The 21,149-nt window shown below is 60.4% G+C and overlaps 2 protein-coding genes across 7 annotated transcripts in view; one reads left to right on the forward strand and one right to left on the reverse strand.

Annotated features, from left to right (window-relative positions):
• Nucleotides 1–587: 587 nt before the first annotated feature.
• On the forward strand, nt 588–5,786 carry SRP19 (signal recognition particle 19). The gene is made up of 5 exons (XM_061572396.1): nt 588–1,045; nt 2,379–2,454; nt 2,961–3,032; nt 3,620–3,728; nt 4,642–5,786. The coding sequence occupies exons 1-5, from the start codon at nt 1,008–1,010 to the stop codon at nt 4,770–4,772; spliced, it is 426 nt and encodes a 141-aa protein (XP_061428380.1). The 5' UTR covers nt 588–1,007; the 3' UTR covers nt 4,773–5,786.
• Nucleotides 5,787–5,902: 116 nt separating this feature from the next.
• The window catches only part of LOC133355049 (adenomatous polyposis coli protein-like), a 67,383-nt gene continuing 52,136 nt past the window's right edge, over nt 5,903–21,149 (reverse strand). For all 6 annotated transcript variants that reach the window (XM_061572307.1, XM_061572306.1, XM_061572309.1 and 3 more), the window contains 7 exons: nt 19,479–19,890; nt 18,729–18,824; nt 18,293–18,432; nt 17,010–17,087; nt 16,545–16,661; nt 15,502–15,716; nt 5,903–14,718 (listed from right to left, as the gene is read on the reverse strand). In XM_061572307.1, the coding sequence (XP_061428291.1) occupies nt 7,554–14,718; nt 15,502–15,716; nt 16,545–16,661; nt 17,010–17,087; nt 18,293–18,432; nt 18,729–18,824; nt 19,479–19,890 (8,223 nt within the window). In that variant the 3' untranslated portion in view covers nt 5,903–7,553. The remainder of the gene's footprint in view (nt 14,719–15,501; nt 15,717–16,544; nt 16,662–17,009; nt 17,088–18,292; nt 18,433–18,728; nt 18,825–19,478; nt 19,891–21,149) is intronic.

The raw sequence follows: 21,149 nt of genomic DNA on the forward strand, positions 1-21,149 counted from the left end.
TCGCAGCATTTGTGCCATGATCCACCAACCTTCGCTGTCCCCACAGTGCTGGATCACAGGCCACATGCAGGATCATTTACCTGGCTAGCCTGGCTAGCTTGGTAGCCAGCTGAACGCTCTTCCTCATGTGAATGCAAAGTGTGGACTCCACCAGTTCCGAATGTATGGGATAGAGTTTCTCCCCCTCGCATGCGTTGATTTTCTCCGGTTGCTGTGGTTTCCTCCCAATTAATTGCCCCGATGACATCTTGATATATAGAGGAAAGAGGACCGCAGAGCTTGGGAAATGTGTAGTCGCGCCGACTCCATTGCAGAATGAAGGTCCCGCCTGGGAACGCCACGTGGGTTAGTGGGGGGGGAGGGGGCAGGGATCGTTAATTGACCATACTTCACCACGCAAGCCAATGCATTCCACCGCGTTAAGTGCCTTTGAAAGTGACACGAAACCGCGTGGGAGTGACCGGCGTGGCAAGCAGTGGCCACGTGGTGGCGCCATGCCGCCGCCGTCGATACCTCTCGGCGTGTTTTTTGCAGATCGATAATTAAATAAAAAACAGCAAAATTTTTTCCAATATATTATCAACGTAAAACAAAAACAAAATAGTCGCCGTTCGTATTAAACTCAGGGCGCGCGTCTCTCGCGACCTAAACCCGCGGCTCGCGTGAGTCGGAGCCAAATCTAAATAAATAATTAACTCGCTGCAGCCACCGGCCCCTTCCAGAGGCAGCTGGGAGGCCGTGCGGACACCACTCGCAGCGCTCCGAGTAACCAGAGCCGCGACTCAAAACATCCTCTACGGCATCCACGCGGCGTGTCTGTGCTTCTCTAGGTAGATTGTAAATGTAATTTCATCTTTAACACTTTTCTGTAATACAATAAGAGTGACTTGGGGACGCGGTTTGTCCCCGGGCCTAGTGCTGGGTGGGACCCGGACTCCCACCGAGGCCTGACGCTACACTACGTCGACTTCGACGGAATCCCGACCACAGCCATCGACTGTTGCGTTATGTCGCACCTCAACAAGACGCCCGCCGACAAGGAGAGGTGAGCGACAGGGACCTGGGGAAGGCAAAGGGGAGTGAGGATGACCGACTTCACGACGGGCCCACTCACGACCACGGCCTGGCCTGAGTTGCCCGCCCGCCAGCGAAGCCGCTGGGTCGGTACGCGGCGCTAGTCTAGGGCGGTGACGGGTGCGCGAATAACACGGGTTCCGTCACAACTCCTTAACGTTTATAATTATTTCGTTGTTTTAACGCGCAAATTGAGACACTGAGGCGACACAATAAAGTTGCGAGGCATGTCTGCGATTGCAATTTTGTTTGTAATTAAATTTAATCGGTACCCGCCTTGGTCAAATCAACTGCTGGATGGAGGCCTTCACGACTCCGCGATGATCGTGAAACCCTCTGGGGGCTCGCACGCAAACTGATTCCACCGCTCCATCTCCCCGTGGGTACCATCTCTCTCTCTGGGACGCGTTCCCTTCCCTGGCTGACACTCATTCATTAGTCTCGACCACACGCCCACCAACATCCCTTCTCGCCATGACGTGGCCTTCCGAAGCCCCCGTCACTTCATCGCATGGAGATGAAGAAGTCTCCATCCCGCTTGTGTGTTCTCTCATCCTCGTGCTCCTCAGGCTCTCCGAGTCAGTTCGAGCACGTTTCGCGGTTATTGTTCCACTTTCGTTATTTTCCGAAACATATGTCGAAGGCGGACGGTACAGCATCACCACAAGCTATTGCGACTTAACCAACGTGTTTCTCATATAAAACAAAACGTTGATTGCGGAGATGGAGCGATGCAATTAGCTCGCCAGATGGATTCTTACATCGTAGAATCGTGATGACGGCCGCATGGCGATGAGGCCTTCATCCAGCAGTGGAGAGACCACTGCTGATAATGATGAACAAATGGATGGCGTCCGTCTGGTGTCGACATGACGTTAACTGCGAAATCTGGCATCGGGGAAGAAGCGATGGCGTGGCGCGAACGCGTCTGTTGCGAGTGTATGGCCGTGATGACCTCTTGAATGAGTGAGCAGGGTTAATGCATCATCGCGAATTCAGTTTGAGCAGCTGATCATAACCACATCCCTTGAGAGTTGGAAAATACGCCAAAGCAAAATTAGTTGGCATATTTTCCGACATGATAGGCTGTGTCGGGTGGTGGAGGGTTTTTAATTAAAACATTGACATACACGAACTAACCCAAAATAAACTAATTATAAATGCGATGAAATGTTTTACCCATGCTCCAATGTCAGGAGGTTCGTGGAATTACTATGCGCTGAGAATCATCACCGGTGTTTATGATGCGACACGGTCTCATCCCACCCGTGATGCCCCGTCTTGTTTGTGGCGTGTTGCCACAGGTTCGTCTGCATCTACCCCGCGTACCTGAACAGCAAGAAGACGATAGCGGAAGGGAGGAGGGTACCAAAGGATAAGGTGAGGGGCGGCTCTCGTCGTAAATCATCGTAATTAAACACGTCCCTTCGGAGTGGGCAGGTAGGAACTTGGTTGGTCAGCGAATTCGTGCACGACAGACAATTATGCGTGACAGACAAATAATCCCTGGTGGGCAGTGTGGAACCTGTTGTTCCTACCTGTATAATTAACGTACAATCTTGATTACGTACAGCAGCTTGTCTCTGTCAAGCCACTGCTCAGTTAGGGCCTCCCTATGCCGTGTCTGTCAAGCGTGCCTTGTTTGACCCTTAACCATCCCCCCGAGTGCGGATTGGTGAAGTGTGCACCGAGAAACGGTTCAGAATTTTCCCGGCCGCCACTGATTTAGCTGTGGCCAGGAATCAAACTTGGTTCGCCCGGTTTGGAGCGCAGTGCACCCCGCAATCCTCTGTTGTCAACACTTCTCTGCTTGACGTTTAGTAATTGCTACTCATTGGCCAATTAGGTGTTTACCAATTGGAATCTCGGTGTGTGTGTGCCATCAGGCGGTGGAGAATCCGACCTACGTGGAGATCAGGGATGTCCTCGTAGCGGCGGGCATGAACGTTGTGGTAGAGGTAAGGCCTCAACGTACTCCATCGCTGGAGCTGGGACGGACGGTCGGTCGGTCAATCAAGTCGACTGAAAGTTCAAATCGTCGATTTGTATGAAAAATAAGAATAGGTTTGACCCTTTTTGGCAATAAAACTGGTGTTAAAATGTTCAAACACCAAATAGAAACCTTTTGCAAGGAATCAAGTCTGCATTAACCACACCGACTTGTGGTGAACATGCAAACCAACATCCGTGATTATAATATTTGGCATTGTCTTTGAAACTCATTGGCCGACACCAGAGACAGCCTTCTTCATGGCCTCGTCTCACCAGTGTCAGGCCAGAGAACGCCAAACGAGGAAGAGTACAAAGCCAATGCACTTATCAGAGTATTTATATCTCGGGGTGAGCAGCTGTATCATGGGACCTTTTGGCATTGAGTGTATAAATGCATGAGGGTGAGTGACACTATAGCCCCGTGTGAAACATGGCAGGGTCTTCCCTCGTGATGATAGCCCTGCACTATAAGAAGGATTGCGCCAACACCAAATGTTGCGAACTTGTGCGGATTGCGGTGCTCGTGTGACCTTGTGGCCTCTGCGGTCCGCAGAACAAGATGTACCCCCGCGAGTGGAACCGCGACGTGCAGTTCCGCGGACGGATCCGCGTGCAGCTGAAGAACGAGGACGGCTCCCCAGTGCTGGAGGCCATCCCCACTCGTGAGTCCAGCACACGTGCACAACCCCCTCATAATTAAGAATGGTAATGAACAATAATAAATTATTAATGATGGCAGGGGGAAAAGAGTTCCCTACAGTGATAATAACTGATCAAATTTGGTATTGGCGGTATGGTTTCGATAGCGAAGGGCGATCGTCAAAAAAGGAAGGGGCAGCTGTTTCACAGGCGCAGTTCTGCAGTGGTTTCACAGTAAGGGGGCGATGTTTCTGCTGTGTGATTCTAGTTGTCATTTTTAAAGAATTGGCAAATTTGGACCATGACGCCACGGTTCAAATTACCTCATGATATCTTTGACATCAGCTGTTAGTTAAGGAGACAGGTACGTAGCAGTATTATTATGGTTCATCGGGACAGCCACTGGATTCCGACCTCTGCAACATCCTGGCGAGCCAGGGTATGGCACCTCAACGCCCGCAGGAATGGAGCTTAACATTTTTGCGATCCACCACCCTTGCTGCTTCCAGTGCTGGATTACAGGTGTGCATAACCACCACTGCCCGTCTACATGTAAACACTCATTAATTGGCCGAAACATCTTATTACATATAGGGGACCGCAGAGCTTGGGCAATTGTTGGCATCGGCTCACCGCCTTGCTGCTGCTGCTCGTCCGAGTCCCACCTGTTTGTGGTTCCTCTTCATGCCCCGAGCCGTTCTCTCTCATTCGAGAGTGAGCAAACACTGCGGCGCGTTCCAAGTTGAAATTGTCACGCAGTTATACGATGCTATTTAATTCTTTATTGTATTAGTACCGGTAGATGTGGACTAAGTCGCTAATTCATTCAAACGTCAGGCTTTGAGGTCGGGCGCAATGGTGACCTGTGTTGCGAATAATCGTGCGTTACTGATGGAGAGACGATGACGTGATCTCTCTGTACGGTGTGGCGCGCAGGCCAGGCACTCTTCACCTACACGGCCGACATGATCCCCAAGCTGAAGGCGCGTACAACCAAGACGGGCGGCGCCGAGCCGGCCAGCCAGCCCGGCGACAGCAGCCGCAAGGGCAAGAAAAAGAAGAAGTGATGCCGCCAACACCGTCACCGTCATGGCTCCTCTCTCATCCTCGACTTCAGATTCACGAACCAGCGACACCTCTTCACCCGTCTTCTCCATCTTCTCCGTCATCGCGTACCACCCCGTTAACGGGCTCTACAGCGCTTGTCAGGATAACTGTTCCACAAATCTAAAACGTGACAGCCGCACACACTTGGGACTGTTCCTTCCCCTTGTCGGCTCAAAGTACGACCGTCTTCGAGTTCTGTGTGGGTCAGCTCATGTGAATTTGTACCTCTTGGCTAAAGGCCACGATCCACTGGGGCAATTTTAGGGCAAATGTTGTCTACAATGCATTAACCATGAACGACCAAGGCAACTTGAGTCGGCAATGGAATGGTGTGAGATAGATCGCTCTAGCCAATCAAAGCATAGCTTGATTACAAGTGTGCATGCTGAACAATCTGGTTCATTTACAGACTGTAAATGAACCGGATTACAGATGGGGTAGGCAATGTAGTTACTATCTGAGGGATGGGGTAGGCCCTAGTACAAGTCATTAGTTGATTGGGGATGGGTAGGCCGAGTACTCGATGATTAGGTATGGGTCAGGACTAGTTAATAGGTTAGTCAACTTGTCATGCCGTCATTCCTTTATTGAAGTCAGCCAGTCAATACATAACTAAACAGAAGAACAATCGGAAGGCTTTCTCTTCCGTCTGCCCAGATCCCACTCATGCTGGATTTGGAAGCTGACATTTTTTTAAAGATGCATGTAGTGTGACGCCATGAGGCAGTGCTGTGCCCTCTGCCCATCTGATTGGAAGTTCTTGCCCCGTTCCCACGAGGGGGCAGCTTGAATCTGAATTGAGTTTTCTACAATGAGAAATCCCACGGTGACAATTGCCCTTGAAATGTTCGGAGTGGGTCATGGCCTTAATAAGAGCTGCCATAGAATAATTGCATGTCCATGGGTACTGCATGGTCTGCAGTTTACCTACCACCTTGTGCTGTCTTACAAAATAAAGTAATGTATGTCCTCTGCTCAAGGCTTTGGTGTGAGCATCTTTTCGCGAAGGGCACGCACCAAGGCAAGGTGGCGCCCCTCGCCTGCACTTCAGTTCCCAGCACGCCGAGCAAAACGTAGAACAACACAGTCCTGCAGGTTATACCAATTTATTGTCAATTAACTCATTTACATTAACAATTCCTCATATAGACTGGAGTACAGCGCATTAAAAAAGCAAAATCTCATACATTCAGGGTAGTTCGCACAATGGTTTCCACGTCTACTTCTGCATAAACGAACGGGAGGATGGGGGGGGGGTTAGGGAGTACAGCCTGGCAGCTAAGCTCTAGCTTCTCAATGAAGCAATCCCTGTGTGCAAACGCGTGTCCTCGGGACTGTCCGTCTCAGCCCTTTCCCCTGTCTCTTAAAGCAAAAGCGCTGCCGAGTCGAGTGTCGGGACGCCTTCAGCGACGATGGCGTGCCGCCGACCCACGAGGGAAAGAATGGCCGTCTCGTTTGGGCCCCGCTCGCGACCACCAATGAGAAAGGCGTCGGGGCCAAAACGGTGTTAAGGTCGCGGAGGAGGGAAGAGTTGGCAATCACAAGCCAGGTTTGGCCTCGTCGATGAAGAATAAATTAGATGGAACGGCGAGATAAAAACTCAGGCCCCTGTCGTTAAGTTTATCGTACGTTTTAAATCGCACACGGTTCGCTCACGGGGAGTCCTGCCAATGGGCGGTCTCCGTGTTCGTCATAATACTCTTGAGAGGGCAGTTCAACACCGAGGTCAATTGCTGACAATCATAATTACACGAGTGAAAAGCTACTTGTTACACAACAGACGACACACACTGCTACGTGACCCCCAGACCGCTGCAGAGTTCTCCTCGACGGCACCAATGCCTGCGCGCCGTCACGCTCGCAAGCCGGCGAGAGCACGGCGCCATCGGCAACGGGCGACATCCCACAAAGTAACCCTCTTGCAGACCGCCGGAACGCCGGCGACAGGAACAAAGACGCGCGTTGTACGCATTAAATATTGACCAGGCTGTACAATCGCACATTAAAGCATCCCGCTAATGAGGACGAGTAGTGTGTTTCCAGTGGATACACGAGCACTGCTTAAAAGACTCGCGAGCGCTGACAGCAGTAGTAGTTGTAGTGGCGAAGGGGTGGATTTATGGCTTGTGGGGTGAGCCCAGAGGAACTAAAACTTACGAAAAGGTCATTGGGGGGTGTAAAATAGAAAAGAAACCCCACAACACACACCGAGACACAATCCATTGCTATGTACAAACCGTTATGCCTGCCGGAGTGCAGCAGCAGCATGCCATTGCGACAGTAAACACTGAGAAACCACGACAAGCCCAGGATCAAGATGCAACTCTCGGGGTGGGTGAGGTGGGGGTGAGATCTGGAAAAAACACAGCCTACTATCAAGTAGTCAAAATGAGTCGATTAAAACTTCAAATAATTCATAAGTTGGTTTGAACTTTTTTTTTGTTCAATAAATAAAAGTGAGTTCCACCGTTTAAGTTAACTTCATTGGAACGCACTTCACATTGCAAATTCTAGGTAAAAACGTACACCTTGATTTATTTTGTCGCGGTTCCGCCCACAGTAACACATCGCTCTCGTCACGCACAAACAGAAAAAAGTGCAAACCCATCCCCCCACCCCCCTTCCCACACCCTTGGCGTGTTCACCGCAGTTCGGTCATCGTCGGGATTATTATTTTCATCGTCATAATCGGCGACACCGCGGGCGGCGGCGGCACGCGAAGGCGTCTCGACCCCCCCGGCTCACACGGACGTGACGAGGTACGACCCCGAGTGCAGCTTGGTGTTGGCGTCATCGGCGTCGCCGCCGCCGCCACCGCCCTCCGCCTTCGGCTCCTCGTGCCGCTTGCCAACAACGGGCGTGGGAATCTGGGACGGCCTGGCCGCCGCCACCACCACGCCGCCACCGCTGCCGGCACCGCCGCCAACGACAACGGCCCCGCTACTGGCGTCGGCGCTGGACTTGCGCGGGCTCGGCACGTAGTTGAAGGGTGTGACGCGCACGGAGACGGCGCCGCTCGGGGAGCTGTGCTTGCTCGAACTGTTGGAGCTGAACGGCGTCTTCTCGCTCAGCGTCGGCTGCGACTCCAACTCGGGCGACTGCTGCCCGGCGGACGGCGGACGCTCGCGTTCCCGCTCGGCATCGCCGCCGCCGCCGCCGTCGGCCTCGTGGTTGAGGCTCAGCGTCGACGCGTCTCTGCTGCACGTCCCGCCCTCCGAGAAGTCGTCCAGGCCCGACTGGCTCGTCTTGTCGGGCGACGTGGCTGCTCCGTCGCTGCCGCTCGCCGACTTGCTCGAGCGCGGGTTGTTGATGGGGCAGTCCTCGATGCGCACCCACACGTCCTCCGTCTTGGAGACGGCGGGCGCCATCCGCAGCGCCGGCTCGTGGTTGGCGTGCGCGTCCACGTTCTGCTGCTGCTGCGGCGGTGGCGGCGACGCGCTCACGTCCGCCGCGTCTCTGAGCTTCCGCCAGGTGCCCCGCGACCGGTGGCCGCTCTCCCCGCCGGACGGGCCGTCTGAGATTCCCGTCCCGTGCACGGGGCCCGTCTTGGAGGCCCTGTCCGTTGTCAAGCGCTGGCCAGACTGCAGCGCATTGCTGCGCTTCTCAGTCGCCGCCTGGCCAGCCTGCGCGTTTGGGTGAAGCTTGTCCGGACGGCCTTTCCCGCCGTTGGGAGGGTGACCCTTGGCTCCTCCCCCTCCTCCTCCCCCTCCTCCCAGGGCTTTGAACACCGCCGCCCCCTGCCGAGGCTTCACGTCCTCGCTCCTCGTCTTGTCCGACGACTCGGAGGAGGCGGACAGGATGGAGGAGGAGCTGCCCACCCGCCGCCAGGTGCCCACGCGGGGCAGCGAAGAGCTGTGCTTGCTGCCCTCGCGCTTCCACGTGCCCGAGCGGCCCGTGGGGACGCGGGTGGGGCTGCGCGACTGCGATCGGCTCGGCCGCGCTCGGGCGCCGTTGCCGGCGCGCTCCTCCGCTAACCCCGCGCCGCCCCCTCTCCCCTCGAGGCCTCGCTCCGAGTTGGGCGACAGCTCGGGCAGCCCCGACACGGACTCGCACGACGCCGACTCCTTCAGCTTCTTGCGGAGGTCCGGGCTCGGCGTCTCCTTGATGAAGGTGGACTGCCGCACCAGCGCGGGTTTGTCCGATCGCTCCGACTCGCTCTCGCTCGACCTGGTGGACGACATCCGCGCCAGCTCCGCGCGCTTCGCCGGGATGCCGCCGCTCCTGCCGCTCGTCTGCGCCACCATCTTGGCTCCGGGGGATCCCCGGGCGCCCGCGGGCTCCGGCCGTCCGACGGCCCCGTTCCCGTCGACCCTGCTCCCCGCCGCCACCGCCGCGCCGCCGGCCTTGGGCGGCGTGATCTGCCGCGGGGGCGTGGAGGAGCCCAGGGAGCGGCTGGAGGGCAGGCAGGACAGGTTTCCGCTGGTCGGGAGGCAGGCCAGGTTCCCCGAGCTGGACGATCGCGACGAGGGGGCGTTGGGGGACGACGTGCCGGCCGACGTCTGCCCGCTCCTGCCCCCCGCGGCGGCGCCGCGCGCACCGTTGCGGCCCGACGGGAAGGAGTTGCGTCCGGGCGACATGGAGGCGCGCCCCGGAGAGAGCGACTTTCGCGCCGGGGACTGGAGGCTGCGGGCGCTGGCCAGCTGCTCCAGCCGCGAGCCCACGGCCTTGGGCGTCACGGGGCCCAAGCTCAGAGACGGCCTCGCCGCGGAGCTCATGTCGGAGCGCGCCGGCGCGCTGATGGAACGGCTCGTGCCGGCCGGCGCGCGCGCCGACGCCGGGCTCTTCGAGCCGACCGGCGTCTTGGCGACCGGCTTCTTCGGGGCGGGGCTGGCGGTGGGGGAGGGGTTCCTGAGACCCGGCGACGGTGCGGTGGCCCGGCCCCGCGTCACGATGGGCACCACGGCCGCCGGCGGCTGAGCGGGGCGAGACAGGCACGGCACCGCCGAGTCCGAGCTGGGCCGCGCCTTCCCCGTGATGCCGCTGCGGTACACCTTCTTGCCTCCCTTGACAGCCTTGGGCACCGCCTCCTCGTCTCCCTTGCGCCACTCGCCGCCGCCACCGCCGCCGCCCTTCTCCGCGGCCTTGACGATGCGAGGGCCACCGCCGCGGCCGCCGGACAGCGACTTGTTCTCGTGCTCGGGCGTCATGTGGAGCGGCGAGCCCAGCGAGAGGCCCGACACGAGCGAGAGGATCGAGTCCGAGTCGGAGGAGGCGCGCCGAGACAGGCACGCGGCCGCCTGGTTCAGGCTGCTCACGATCGAGTTGGCGCCCTCCTGGATGGCCTTCCAGTCGAAGCTCTCCGAATCGGGCGAGCCGATCTTCTCGGAGCCGGGGCTGTCGAACCGCTCCACGGGGACCCCACCCTCGCGGTTCACGGCCGCTGCCCCGCCGTCCCTCTCCGGCTCCACGGTGCCGGGACCGTGGTCCCTCACGGCCGCCTCCTGCCCGCGCGCTCTCAACCTCCTGACGAACGGGTCGGGGGGGGCGCCGCCGTCGTCGCCGGCCGCCCCCTGCTCCTTGGCCTCGGCCTTGCGCGTGCGCTGCTGCTTGCGCCGCTGCGGCATGGCCGACGAGATGCACTCCTGCAGCAGGTCGTCCTCCGAGTCGACGCTCAGCGAGCTGAGCGAGCTGTTCCTCGAGAAGCACACGGGAGTGTCCTCCACGCGGAACGCCCGCGGAGCGTAGGCCGACGGCTCGGCGGCCTTGGCCCGCGCGGGAGGCCTCTCCGTGGCGCCGGCCCCCTCGCCGCCGCCGGCCGTGCGCGCCCCTCCCCGGTTGTTGTTGTCGCGGTCGATGTCGCTCAGCGAGCTCAGCGAGGAGTTGCGCGAGAAGGACACGGGCGTGTCCTCCACCGCAAACCTCTGCACCTGCTCCTCCAGGCCGCTCCCCCTCTTGTCCGCGTTCTTCTCGGCACGCGGCAGCTGGCTCGTAGGCACGAGCTTCGGCAGTCCCTTGGGCAGCTTTGTTCCCGGCTTCTGGCCCTCCTCCGGGATGGCCGCCGGCTTGTGGACGCCCTTGGCGGCCGGCGGCCCCGACTTGGGGCCCTTGTGGTAACCGCCGCCTCTTCCGACGGCGCTGGCCTCTCCCGATTTCTTCCCCGGGCCCCTGGCCCCCCCCGAGGGAGCGTCGGTTGCCGCCCCGTCCGTCTCGAGTCCCGCCTTGTCGCCGGCGAGGTCCGTCTCGTCGTCCTCGAAGTCGAGCGAGCTGAGCGAGTCGTTTCGCGAGAAGCAGTACGGCGTGCCCTCGATGGGCGTGAAGTGGAGCGGCGAGTCCGACGAGAAGCCGGGCCGCGGCCGCTCTTCGCGCGCCGCCGCCGGCGGGCCCCGGTGGCCGCCTCCGCGTGCCTCGTGCCTGGCCGGCGGCCTCCTCGCCGGCGCCGGCGCCGCCTCCCCGCCGTCGCGCCGCTCCGCCGTGTCGTCCGCGGTCAGGTCGCCGAGCGAGGTGGCCGCGGAGAAGTTGACGGGTGTCCCTTCGGTGCGGTACGTCTCGAGCGAGTCGTTTGCCGGTGTCGGCTGCAGGAGCAGGCGGCCCTGCGCCGCCGAGCGCAGGGAGGGCAGCTTCGACTTGGCCGATTCTCCCCCGGCCGCCGGGCCCTGCTGCATTTGGTCCATGATCTTCTTGACCCGGTGCGGTTTGTGGCTTTTTCCCTTGGGCATCGCGGAGCTGATGCACTCGGCGAGGATGTCGTTCTCCGACGGCTTGGCGCCACCGGCACCGGGGGTCCCCGCGGCGGCGCGGCCGCCCTCCTCCTCGTCGTTGCTGCGCCCTTCCGTGGGGACGGCGTCCCGCTGCTCGGCGGCGTCGCCGCCCGCGCCGACTTCGCCGGTCGCCTCGTTGGGCGGCGAATCGAAGGTGAGGTCGCTGAGCGACGTGGCCGTAGAGAAGTTGATGGGCGTCCCCTCCGTGCAGTACACGTTGGGCACGTCCCGGTTGAAGATCTCGCTGGTGAAGCTCACGTGCTTGGGCGCCTGCACGGGGAGGCGTGTGCCGCCGCGGGCCTGGTACAGCGGCAGCTGGCTCGGCTTCTTGGGCGCCGCCGCCGCCGCCGTGCGGCCCTTCGCGCCCAACGCCTTGTGCGACGGGGCGGCGGCCGCATCCTTCTTCTGCTTGGCCGCCGTGGACTTTGTGGGCATCGCCGAGTTGATGCACTCCTCGAGGATGTTCGAGTCGTCCTCCGAGTCCTCCAGCGCCTCCGCGCTGCCGCTCTCCTCGGCGCGGCGACCGCGGCGCGCCCGCTCGGCCGGCGTCGCCGAGTTCTGCGCCGCCTCCGGCGACGCGGCCTCGGCGGCCGCCTCCTCCACGACGGCCGCCAGCGCCGCGCCGCGCAGCTCCGCGTCCTTGGCGATCGGCGGCTCGTCCATGCTGAGCGCGCTGAGGCTGGACGCGCACGAGAACCCGTCCGGCGTCGCCTCCGTCTCGAAGTGCAGCAGCGAGTCCCGCGACTGGGTGCCCTGCGCGCCGGCGTCCGCCTTGCCGCGCCACGGCTGCCGGCCCCCGTCCGGCTTGGCGCCGCCCTCGCCGGGCCCCTCGCGGCCCTCGTCCTCGTCGTCCGGCCGCTCCGACCGCAGCCGCGGCGGCGGCGGCGTCTTGCTGCGGCTGGGCGGCATGGTCTGCCCGGGGCTGTCGGGCAGCTCGCTGGGGCTGATGACGCCGCTCACCGTGCCGCTCACGGGGTCGCTCTGGATGGAGCTGGCGATAGACGAGTCGGGGTAGCTGTCCAGCGAGCTGACCGAGCTGCACCGGCTGAACACGAGCGGCGTCTCCTGCACGTAGTGGTCCAGCGGACTCTTGGGCGTCTGCGAACCGGACTTGGACGGCGACTTGGCGCCCGAAAAGTCTACCGTCTTGTGGTGCGCCCCCTCGCCCTGGTGCCGCGCCGCCTTGGCGCGCCGCGCCGCCGGCGACGGCTCGGGGCTCTCCTCTTCCCCGGCGCCGGCGCCGTCCTCCGCCAGGTCGACGATCCGGATGTCGGCCCGGCCGGCGCCGGACTTCCCGCTCGGTGGGTGGTGCGACGTCTCCATGCCGTCGTCGGCGCTGCTCAGCGAGGACAGCGAGCTGCAGCGCGAGAAGCAGATGGGCGTGCCCTCCAGGCAGAAGGTCTGCATCTTGTCGCCGCTGGCCGCCTGCCTGTTGGCGTACAGGCCGGGCTCGCCGGCCCCCCCCGCCGCCGCGTTGCCGTCGCGCGCCGCCAGCTTGCCGACGCGCACGTTGGCAGGCTTGCCGGCCACGTGCGCCGACTCCTTCTCGGCGCTCATCTTTTTCACGCCCATGAAGAGCTTGTGCCCCGTGGGGCCGTACTCCGCCGGGTACTTGAGGCTGTAGTCGATGGGCTCGTCCCGCACGCGTCCCTTCTCCGGCAGCTTCATTCGGTACCCGCCGAGTGCCGCCGCCTCCGCCTCCTCCTCCTCCTCCTGGTTCTCCTCCTCCGAGTAGCGCTCGCTGTAGTTGGTCGGCTTGTCGTCCTCGTAGTCGTCGTCCTGGCAGTCCGCCGCGTTGATGCGCCGCTCGACGGGTGGCTCCCTCTTGCCGCCGCCATCTCCGCCGCCGCCCGGCCGCATCGGGTAGAAATGCGCGGCGGCCTCGTGCTGCGGCGCGTACTGTGGCCGCTTGCAGTAGCCGGGGAACTGGCCGGCGAGGCCCTTCTCCTCCGCGCTCTGCTTGTCGCCGCTCTCCGCTTCCTGCTTCTGCCGCACCCACACGTCGCTGCCGCGGCTCGGACTCTGCCGGCCCGAGTTGAGCTGCTCGTCCGAGTACTTGAGGCTGTAGTTGATGGGCGTGTCCGTCTCCGAGTCGTTCTCGTCCAGGTGGTTGGCGCTGTGAATCTTCTGCGCCAGGTCGGGCGGGTACTTGCCGTAGCTGTGGTACTTCCCCTTCTCCTTCTCGAAAGCCGCAGAATCGGACGGCGCCTTCCCCGACGCGCCTTTGGAGTGCGCGGTCTTCCCACCGGCTCGGCCTCCGTCCCTGTGCGCCGCCTTGAACTCCACGCCGCCGTAGTGGTACTGGAAGCCGCGGCTCTGCCCGTCCGCCTTGCCGTAGCCGGGCGCGTTGGGCTGCGGGTACGAGGTGCCGCCCCCGCGTCCGTCCGACGACAGCGACCTCGCCCCGTCGACGGAGGACGCCGAGCTTCCCGCCGCCGCCGCGGCGTCCTCGATGGCCCAGGCGACGCGGGAGTGCTTGCTCACATCCGGCACCGCCTCCATCGCGCCGCCCACGCGGTACGCGTCCGCGGCCCTCGGCTCGCGCTCCGCGCCCAGCGCCGGCGACTCCCCCTTGGCGCCATCGGCCGGCAGGTGGTGCCGCTCCTTGGGGTACAGGTTGTGGTGGTGGTGCCCGTGCAGCAGCGGCGAGTTGACGAACGGCGACAGCGCCACCGGCTCGCCTCCGCCGCCGGCCGCGGCGTCCGCCCGGCACACGTTCACGCCGTTCTTGCGCCCGCCGCCGCCGCCGCCGTCCAGCACGTACTCGCTAACCAGGCCGTGCCGCTGGGGCTTGTGCGCCGACTTGCTGCGGTGCTGCGCCTTTGGGCTGAGGTTGTCGATGTTGTCGAAAGTCTCCGTCAGGTTCTGGGCGTCCAGCTCGGCCTCCAGCGCCCGCTGCTTGCGCACGGCGAGCGTGGGCATGCCGGAATCCGGTGACAGGATGTTGGCGTCCTTGTACTTGGCGGGCCGGTTGGCCATGAGGTTGCGCAGGGCGGCGGCGCTGCCCATGGCGATCATTTTGTGCTTGGAGTGAATGAGGTTCTTGAGCATGGCGACGGCGCCCATGTCCCAGAGCGCCTCCTGGTCGCGCGCGTTGCGGGCCGACAGGTTCCAGAGCGTGCCGCACGCGTTGCTCACGATGGTCAGGCTGTGCGACTTGAGGTGCTGCAGCAGCGTCTGCAGGCAGTTGTGCTCGCGCAGGATTTGCCTGGGGGCGAGGGGAAGGCGAGGGGAGGGGGATGTGAGGGAGAGGGGAGGGAGAGGGGAGGGAGAGGGGAGGGAGAGGGGAGGGAGAGGGGAGGGGGATGTGAGGGAGAGGGGAGGGGGATGTGAGGGAGAGAGGAGGGAGAGGGGGATGCGAGGGGAGGGCGACACCAGCTTCGTAACGACTCAGCGGCAGCAGTAGCAGCAGCAGCGTCGCGAAACCCTCCCACCAAATACTACGACAAACCTAGCAGAACCCTCAATAAAATATAAAAAACTAAAGATAAAGATCCCCTATATAGCCTTTAACAGACTATTGGGGCAAGCGCTGTGAGCGAGCACCTATGAAGGACGGCACGGCAAACGAGGGGGTGGATGACCAGCACCATGCCAGCCGCCTTTGTCTCCCTCGTAGCGATGATTACACATCGCACCAGAGGCCCAGGGCCGATTCAAATAATCGTCACTGGTGTTTGGCCGTGAGCGGAAAACGAACTCGCCGCTCCAAGTACATGCGCACGCTCACACACCTTCGCACACGCTCGCACACACTCACACAAGCTCACACACGCTCACACACCTTCACACCACACGCTCACACACATGCTCACACATGCTCACACACGCTCACACACGCTCGCACACGCTCGCACACGCTCGCACACCTTCGCACACGCTCACACACCTTCACACACCTTCACACACGCTCACACACGCTCACACACCTTCACACACGCTCACGCACGCTCACACACGCTCACACACGCGTAGCATTGTCGGCGCTCACCTGTAGTCCTCGTTGGTGGCGATGAGGCTGGAGACGTTGCGCAAGATGCCGCCGCCGCTCTCGATGATGGCGAGCGTGTTGGTCTGGCTGCGGTAGGCCAGCGTGTCCACGAGGAAGCCCAGCGCGCCCACCACCGCACAGATGTCCGCCTTGTTCTCCGTGCAGTGGGCCGACAGGTTCCAGAGGGCGCTCAGCACGCTCTTGAGCGTCGACTCCTGTGAAACCCGTACGCCCGCCCCACCATCATCACATCATCACATCATCAGCATATATATATATATATATAATGAGTGTGTTGGTGAGCAAGAGGGTGAGTGGATGAATGATGTGGGCGGGTGAACGATCCAGGTGGGTGGGTTGGCGAGTGGACGAGCGACACTTTATCATCAGAGAAACATTAAATACTCCCAAATATCACTGTCAGCAGTAGCAGAACAAGCGTGCCAACCAGGACACTCAATTGGTTTAGATAATGTTGAAGTTATGTGCAAGACTAGCTACTACTGGCCAAGACTGATTAGAGAATCTATCGAAATTGAAAGAATAAAAATAATTTTAACCGTTCGGATAGCTCCCGTCTTAGTGCTGCGTGGAAGCGAATCATCAAATAATACATTATTTAAATGATGCCTACAAAGAGCAGCATACTTCAATAGGGATTACCGTTGGCACTTTGCACAAGAGCGCAGAAGCGTGGTCACCACATCTACTACCCCTCTATATAAGGAACGAAACAGGTGGACTTCTCCACAAATCTGGCTGTCGCCTGATGAAGCTGGTTGTAATTACTTGCGAAACGTCGAACTCAGATTGTAAATGTAGTGGCTTGGCTCTCTAGTGACGAATTGGCACGTTCTGTTTACGTGACAACCCTTACTAGTTGGCCCTGTCAGGTGGTGGCGAGATTAACGACACATTTATATATGTACGTGGCGATCTAACCCAAACACCTCTATTATGGACACTATACCCCTGCCTTCGGCCAATACCACGTGCGATGAAGAAATCCAACTATTACTTCGGAAGCTAAATCTGCCGCTTACCTTCTTCACCTCCAGGGCGCACTTGGTGAGGGCCGAGACGCTGCCCACCTCCCGCAGGATCTTCTTGCTCGTGACGTCCGCTCGCCACGAGAGGTTGCGCAGGACGCTGGCGATCACCTGCGGCACGCACACCACGGCCGGCGGTTAGAGCCCCGCCGAGTTTGCGGCAGCCACCCCACGCTCAACCCCCCCCCCCACCCTATGCCCTCCACCTGCTGTTTTCAGCAAACGGCGCTCTTCCGTGCAGCAGCGTCGAGGCCCTGATGTTGCCTCTTCCCTCCTAATTCTCTTCATCTCGCCTGATCCTTTGGCTCCCGTTTCTCCCTTATTTTTCCACGATTTTCCTCTAATTTCCCACTATTCTTTCTCTTCTCTTAACTCTTCCTATCTCTGTTCTCATTACATTAGCATCCTCGACTCCACGACCTTTCCCTGTGGTTACCATTAGTGTCGTCGTGTTCTTACCTGTCGGAGATCCTCGCTGTCAGCCTTCAGCTGGGCCACCATGCCACGCATGCAGCCCCGCATCGAGCACAGCGTGGCCTGCGTACGAACACAGCAAGCAGCACGCACACGCCACGCACACGTCACGCCACACGCCATGCACACGCCACGCACACGCCAGGCACACGCCACGAACACGCCACGCACACGCCATGTACACGCCACGCACACGCCACGCACACGCCAGGCCACACACGTAGGCAGGGGATATGTTGATTGTACAGGGCAGACAGAAAGGAGGGGGTTGGCAGTAGTTCCACAAATTAGCTTCAGTCAGCTTTTATAAGCAGTCCTCACGCTGTACACGGTGGCCATGAGCACGCGGGTGACTCTCAGCGGCCGAGGCTCGCCATAAGAAGGTTCAGAGTTCAAATCTTGGTTGGGGGTGGGGTTGACTCGGCCCATCATCATCCCTCCAGGGTTGATAAAAGAAGCACCACTTTGTGGTAGAAGTCAACAGTGGCTGTCCGATGGTTAGACTCGCACCCCCCTCCGCCACCACTCCCGCCATGGGAACTTGCAACTTCCACCACTGGCTCTGCAGGGCTTTACACATAAAGACGAGCTACATTTGAACAGGAAACTGCTGACTTTGTAGAAGCACAATTCTGATATAAGCAACATGTGCTTGCATTACACTGGTGGGTGGGGGGGTGGTGGAAAATTAGGGCAACTTCTGATACAAGCACACGACTGGTAATTACCGACGACCTTCAACATGCCCAGCATTACAATTAACTTTTGGGTCAGATGGTCGCGTAGAATGTGTGGGCCGTGCACCCTTCCTCCACCTGAAATTGTCTGGTGAACAAACGCGGCCAATTTATTACTGCTTCAAAGCAGCACCACCGCTGCGTTGGAGAGTGATCCACACGCATTGAGAATGTCAGGTGCGGACATTTCGCCAGTAGTTTCAACAACCATCATCAGGCAGTTGCCAGAATTGTGACAATGTTCTCCCGTCTCAGGCCGTATCCGTGACCTGCAAAGTGAAGCCCCCGCAAGGGGTGGAGCCGTGGTGCAGCGGCAGTTAGAGAACCGCCCCGTGACCCCGGGCCACCCGAGTTCGATGCCCGGCTACGGCTAACCTCAGTGGCGAGTAATTTCCTTTCACCAACGCGCACCAATCAATTCTACACTCGGTGCTTGATCACGGCCGATGACAACGATGATCCTTGTCCCCGGCGAGCCCTCCCCGGTGGTCTCCGCGGCGGCGCAACGGGCCGGGCGGCGTCGGCACGCACCTTGTTGGCGACGTCACCGAACGTCAAGTTGGTGAGCGCCATGCCAGCGTAGCGCCGCAGCGTGACGTTGTACTGGTCGCTCGTCATCGCAAACATCTCGCAGTCGGCCTGCAGCAGCTCGGCGATCGCCTGCAGTCCACCTGCAGGGAGCGCCAGCGTGTATAGTTACTCTCCGGCTCAATCACCCGCTCGCCCACCTGCTCGCACACTCACTCACTCGCCTGCTCAGCCGCTCACTCGCTCACACACCTGATCCCCCCCACTCACTGTCGCTCACCAACATGCACACTCCCGATTCATACATTCACTCGCTCACCAGCTCACTTAACCACCCACCACTCGCTCTCTCGGACTAGCTCACTCCGACTGGCGCACTCCTCACTCGCGTCACCCCGGCGGCCACGAGAGCCGCCACCCGGTGCGGTGCTGCCCTCACCGAGCTCGTTCATGGCGTGCCGGTGGTCCTCGTCGAACGACAGCTTCATGAGCACGCAGATCGCCGGCCCGATCTGATTCTCCACCGGCGATGGCTCTGTCATCGCACGGAGCCGGGGGCAGCACACAGTGGAGGGGGGGGGGGGGGAACGTCGGACAAATGAGCGGTGTGCCCGAGGGGTGGAGGGGCCACTTTGTTCCGACAGCAAAACATGCGGGGGTGCTCGCGGCAGATGTGGCACGCAGTCAGGCGGCACATCTGGCTCGTCGGGGAATCTTGTCAGCACCACGCCGCTGTTGGCGTTGGGTCACGAGGCCGAGAACTTGTTCCGCGACACCGCCGCCCCGTGAGGGCCCGCGGTGAGAGGCGCGTCTGAAGATCTCCCTCGAGTGAACTCGCTGCGGTCTGACAACCCACTTTGATCGCAGGCGGTCGCCGAGATTCAAACCCAGGTCTCTAAGCGACGGTGCCCCGACCCCGTGAACACCACATTGCACCACGACACACTTGGTCCCACGACACAGCTGCGGACGTACAATTGCCAAGGAACGGAGGCGGTACAAACAGAACGTGTTTAGATTTCTGAGCCAGCTGGCCAGGACTGGGCCAGCGCACAGCTCGTTTTCCACCCAGGCAACCGGAGAGTCTGTGCCCTCCGGATGCCTATCGTGACGGTGGTGCGGTGGTGCGGTGGTGCGGTGGTGCGGAGGTGCGGTGATGCGGTGGTGCGAAGGCGGAGCCCCTCCTTACTGCCGACGGACGAGACGTCGGCGGCGATGGCGGACGCCGCGGCGCCAACGCCGCCGGCGGCCTCCCTGCCGTCCTGCCACTCCCAGCACGCCTCGCAGTAGGCGCGGATCTGCTCCAGCAGGTGGAGCACGCGCATCTCGCGGTGGCCGCGCTTGTCGTCGGGCTGCGAGTGCACGATGTTGTGGAGCGCCGCGCTAGCGCGCGCCCGCGCCTCCCGGTTGCCCTTGGCAGCGCCGAGCAGCGACGAGTCCTTGTTGTTGCCGTGCAGCAGCTGGATGAGCAGCGGCAGGCAGCCCGACTGGCGCATGGCGATGCAGCTGTCTTGCGAGCTGCTCATGGCGAGCAGCGTGCGCGACATGTCGTCCTTGTCGTGCGTGCCCAGCATGGACAGCAGCGAGTAGACCATCTCCACCTAGGGCACCCCCAGCGGCAGCGACCGTGGCACGCGCGTCGTCACGATCGACGCACACACCCAGCCGTGGTTGCTACAACTGGTCAACGTCGCTGCTCACACGAGCGTCGAGGCATTGGTGCTAAATGTCCCGTTTACAGCTTTGCGGAGCCACTCGTGGCCATTGCACATTCCTCTAGCGGGGGGGGGGCAGGGCGAGCCTCCCAATAGGACAATCGCCGTTGACTTTCATACAAAGTGGTTCTCATTTTCTCGACCTCCATAGGTATTTATTGGATGATGGACCGAATCAAATCTCGACCATAATATTAACTCGTAACCCACTGGATTCGTGAGCTGCCGCCCGCTCTATCGCTGAGCTACTTGGCCAGGTTTCTATATACAGGTGTCCACAAATAACAGGGGCAGATATATACACAAGCAAACCTCTGGACCGATTACGACAGACAGTATCTAGGACCCATAGATTAGCATTTCGCCAGTATTGAATCAAGCAAGCCTGAGGCCTGCTGATGAGACACCATGTCACAACCGAGTGTTTGAATCAATACTGCTGGACCATACGGTCAGCCACTGTGGTCTGCACTCTCACGAGAGAATGCCGCTGCGATTATGCACACTGGCAGACGGAAGGCCGTGCAGGGCGGCTGATGGGATGCGTCAGAAACGCTCGCATTGCGTTACGCGGAGAAACGGATTCTATGCGAAGGAGACGCGTTGTCTGCGTACGCCCGTGTGGATCGGGTCACGTGTTCCGATGCCGGGCGGCCAACGAGCACGGAAAACGGAGACTCTAAAACCGGCTTGGCGGCACAGCGAGCGAGAAGCTGGTGCATGCGGTTACTGCCGCCGATTCCACCGCCTCCTATCCTCACCACCGCTGACCCCCTGCCCACCCACCCCCGAACGCTTCACGCACGCGGCCCCAATTACAGGGAACAAAACAATGGCTCCTAGGACCAAATCACCCGGAATGCACGCAATCTCGTTACACCTCGGGTTAAGCCCGGATGAGCGGCACAGAAGGGGCGGTGTGGGCAGGATTGCGAGGGATGGCAGTGGCTTAAGAAGGGAAGGCCTTCGCAAAGCAATCCTTTGTTGTGCTGCACTATGCCACATCGCCTTCACCAACCTGCACAGGCCAGCGTGGAGAAGCGTTGTCTACTAATCACCTCCTCCTCCAGTAAAGCACTGACAATGTGGCTGCACCTTTGCGTGTACAAAACGGCTGAACCTCAACGGTGCGGGGGCCGGGGCTA

The sequence above is a fragment of the Lethenteron reissneri genome, chromosome 50 (genome assembly GCF_015708825.2).
Source record: "Lethenteron reissneri isolate LAM-NWPU_2019-01 chromosome 50, ASM1570882v1, whole genome shotgun sequence".
Taxonomy (NCBI): Eukaryota; Metazoa; Chordata; class Hyperoartia; order Petromyzontiformes; family Petromyzontidae; genus Lethenteron; species Lethenteron reissneri.

Bases quoted from the DNA above. Each gene is read 5' to 3' on its own strand.
- SRP19 (XM_061572396.1), top strand. From the start codon at position 1,008: ATGTCGCACCTCAACAAGACGCCCGCCGACAAGGAGAG. The intron at 1,046-2,378 runs GTGAGCGACAGG...GTGTTGCCACAG, and splicing joins ACGCCCGCCGACAAGGAGAG to GTTCGTCTGCATCTACCCCG. The intron at 3,729-4,641 runs GTGAGTCCAGCA...TGTGGCGCGCAG, and splicing joins GCTGGAGGCCATCCCCACTC to GCCAGGCACTCTTCACCTAC.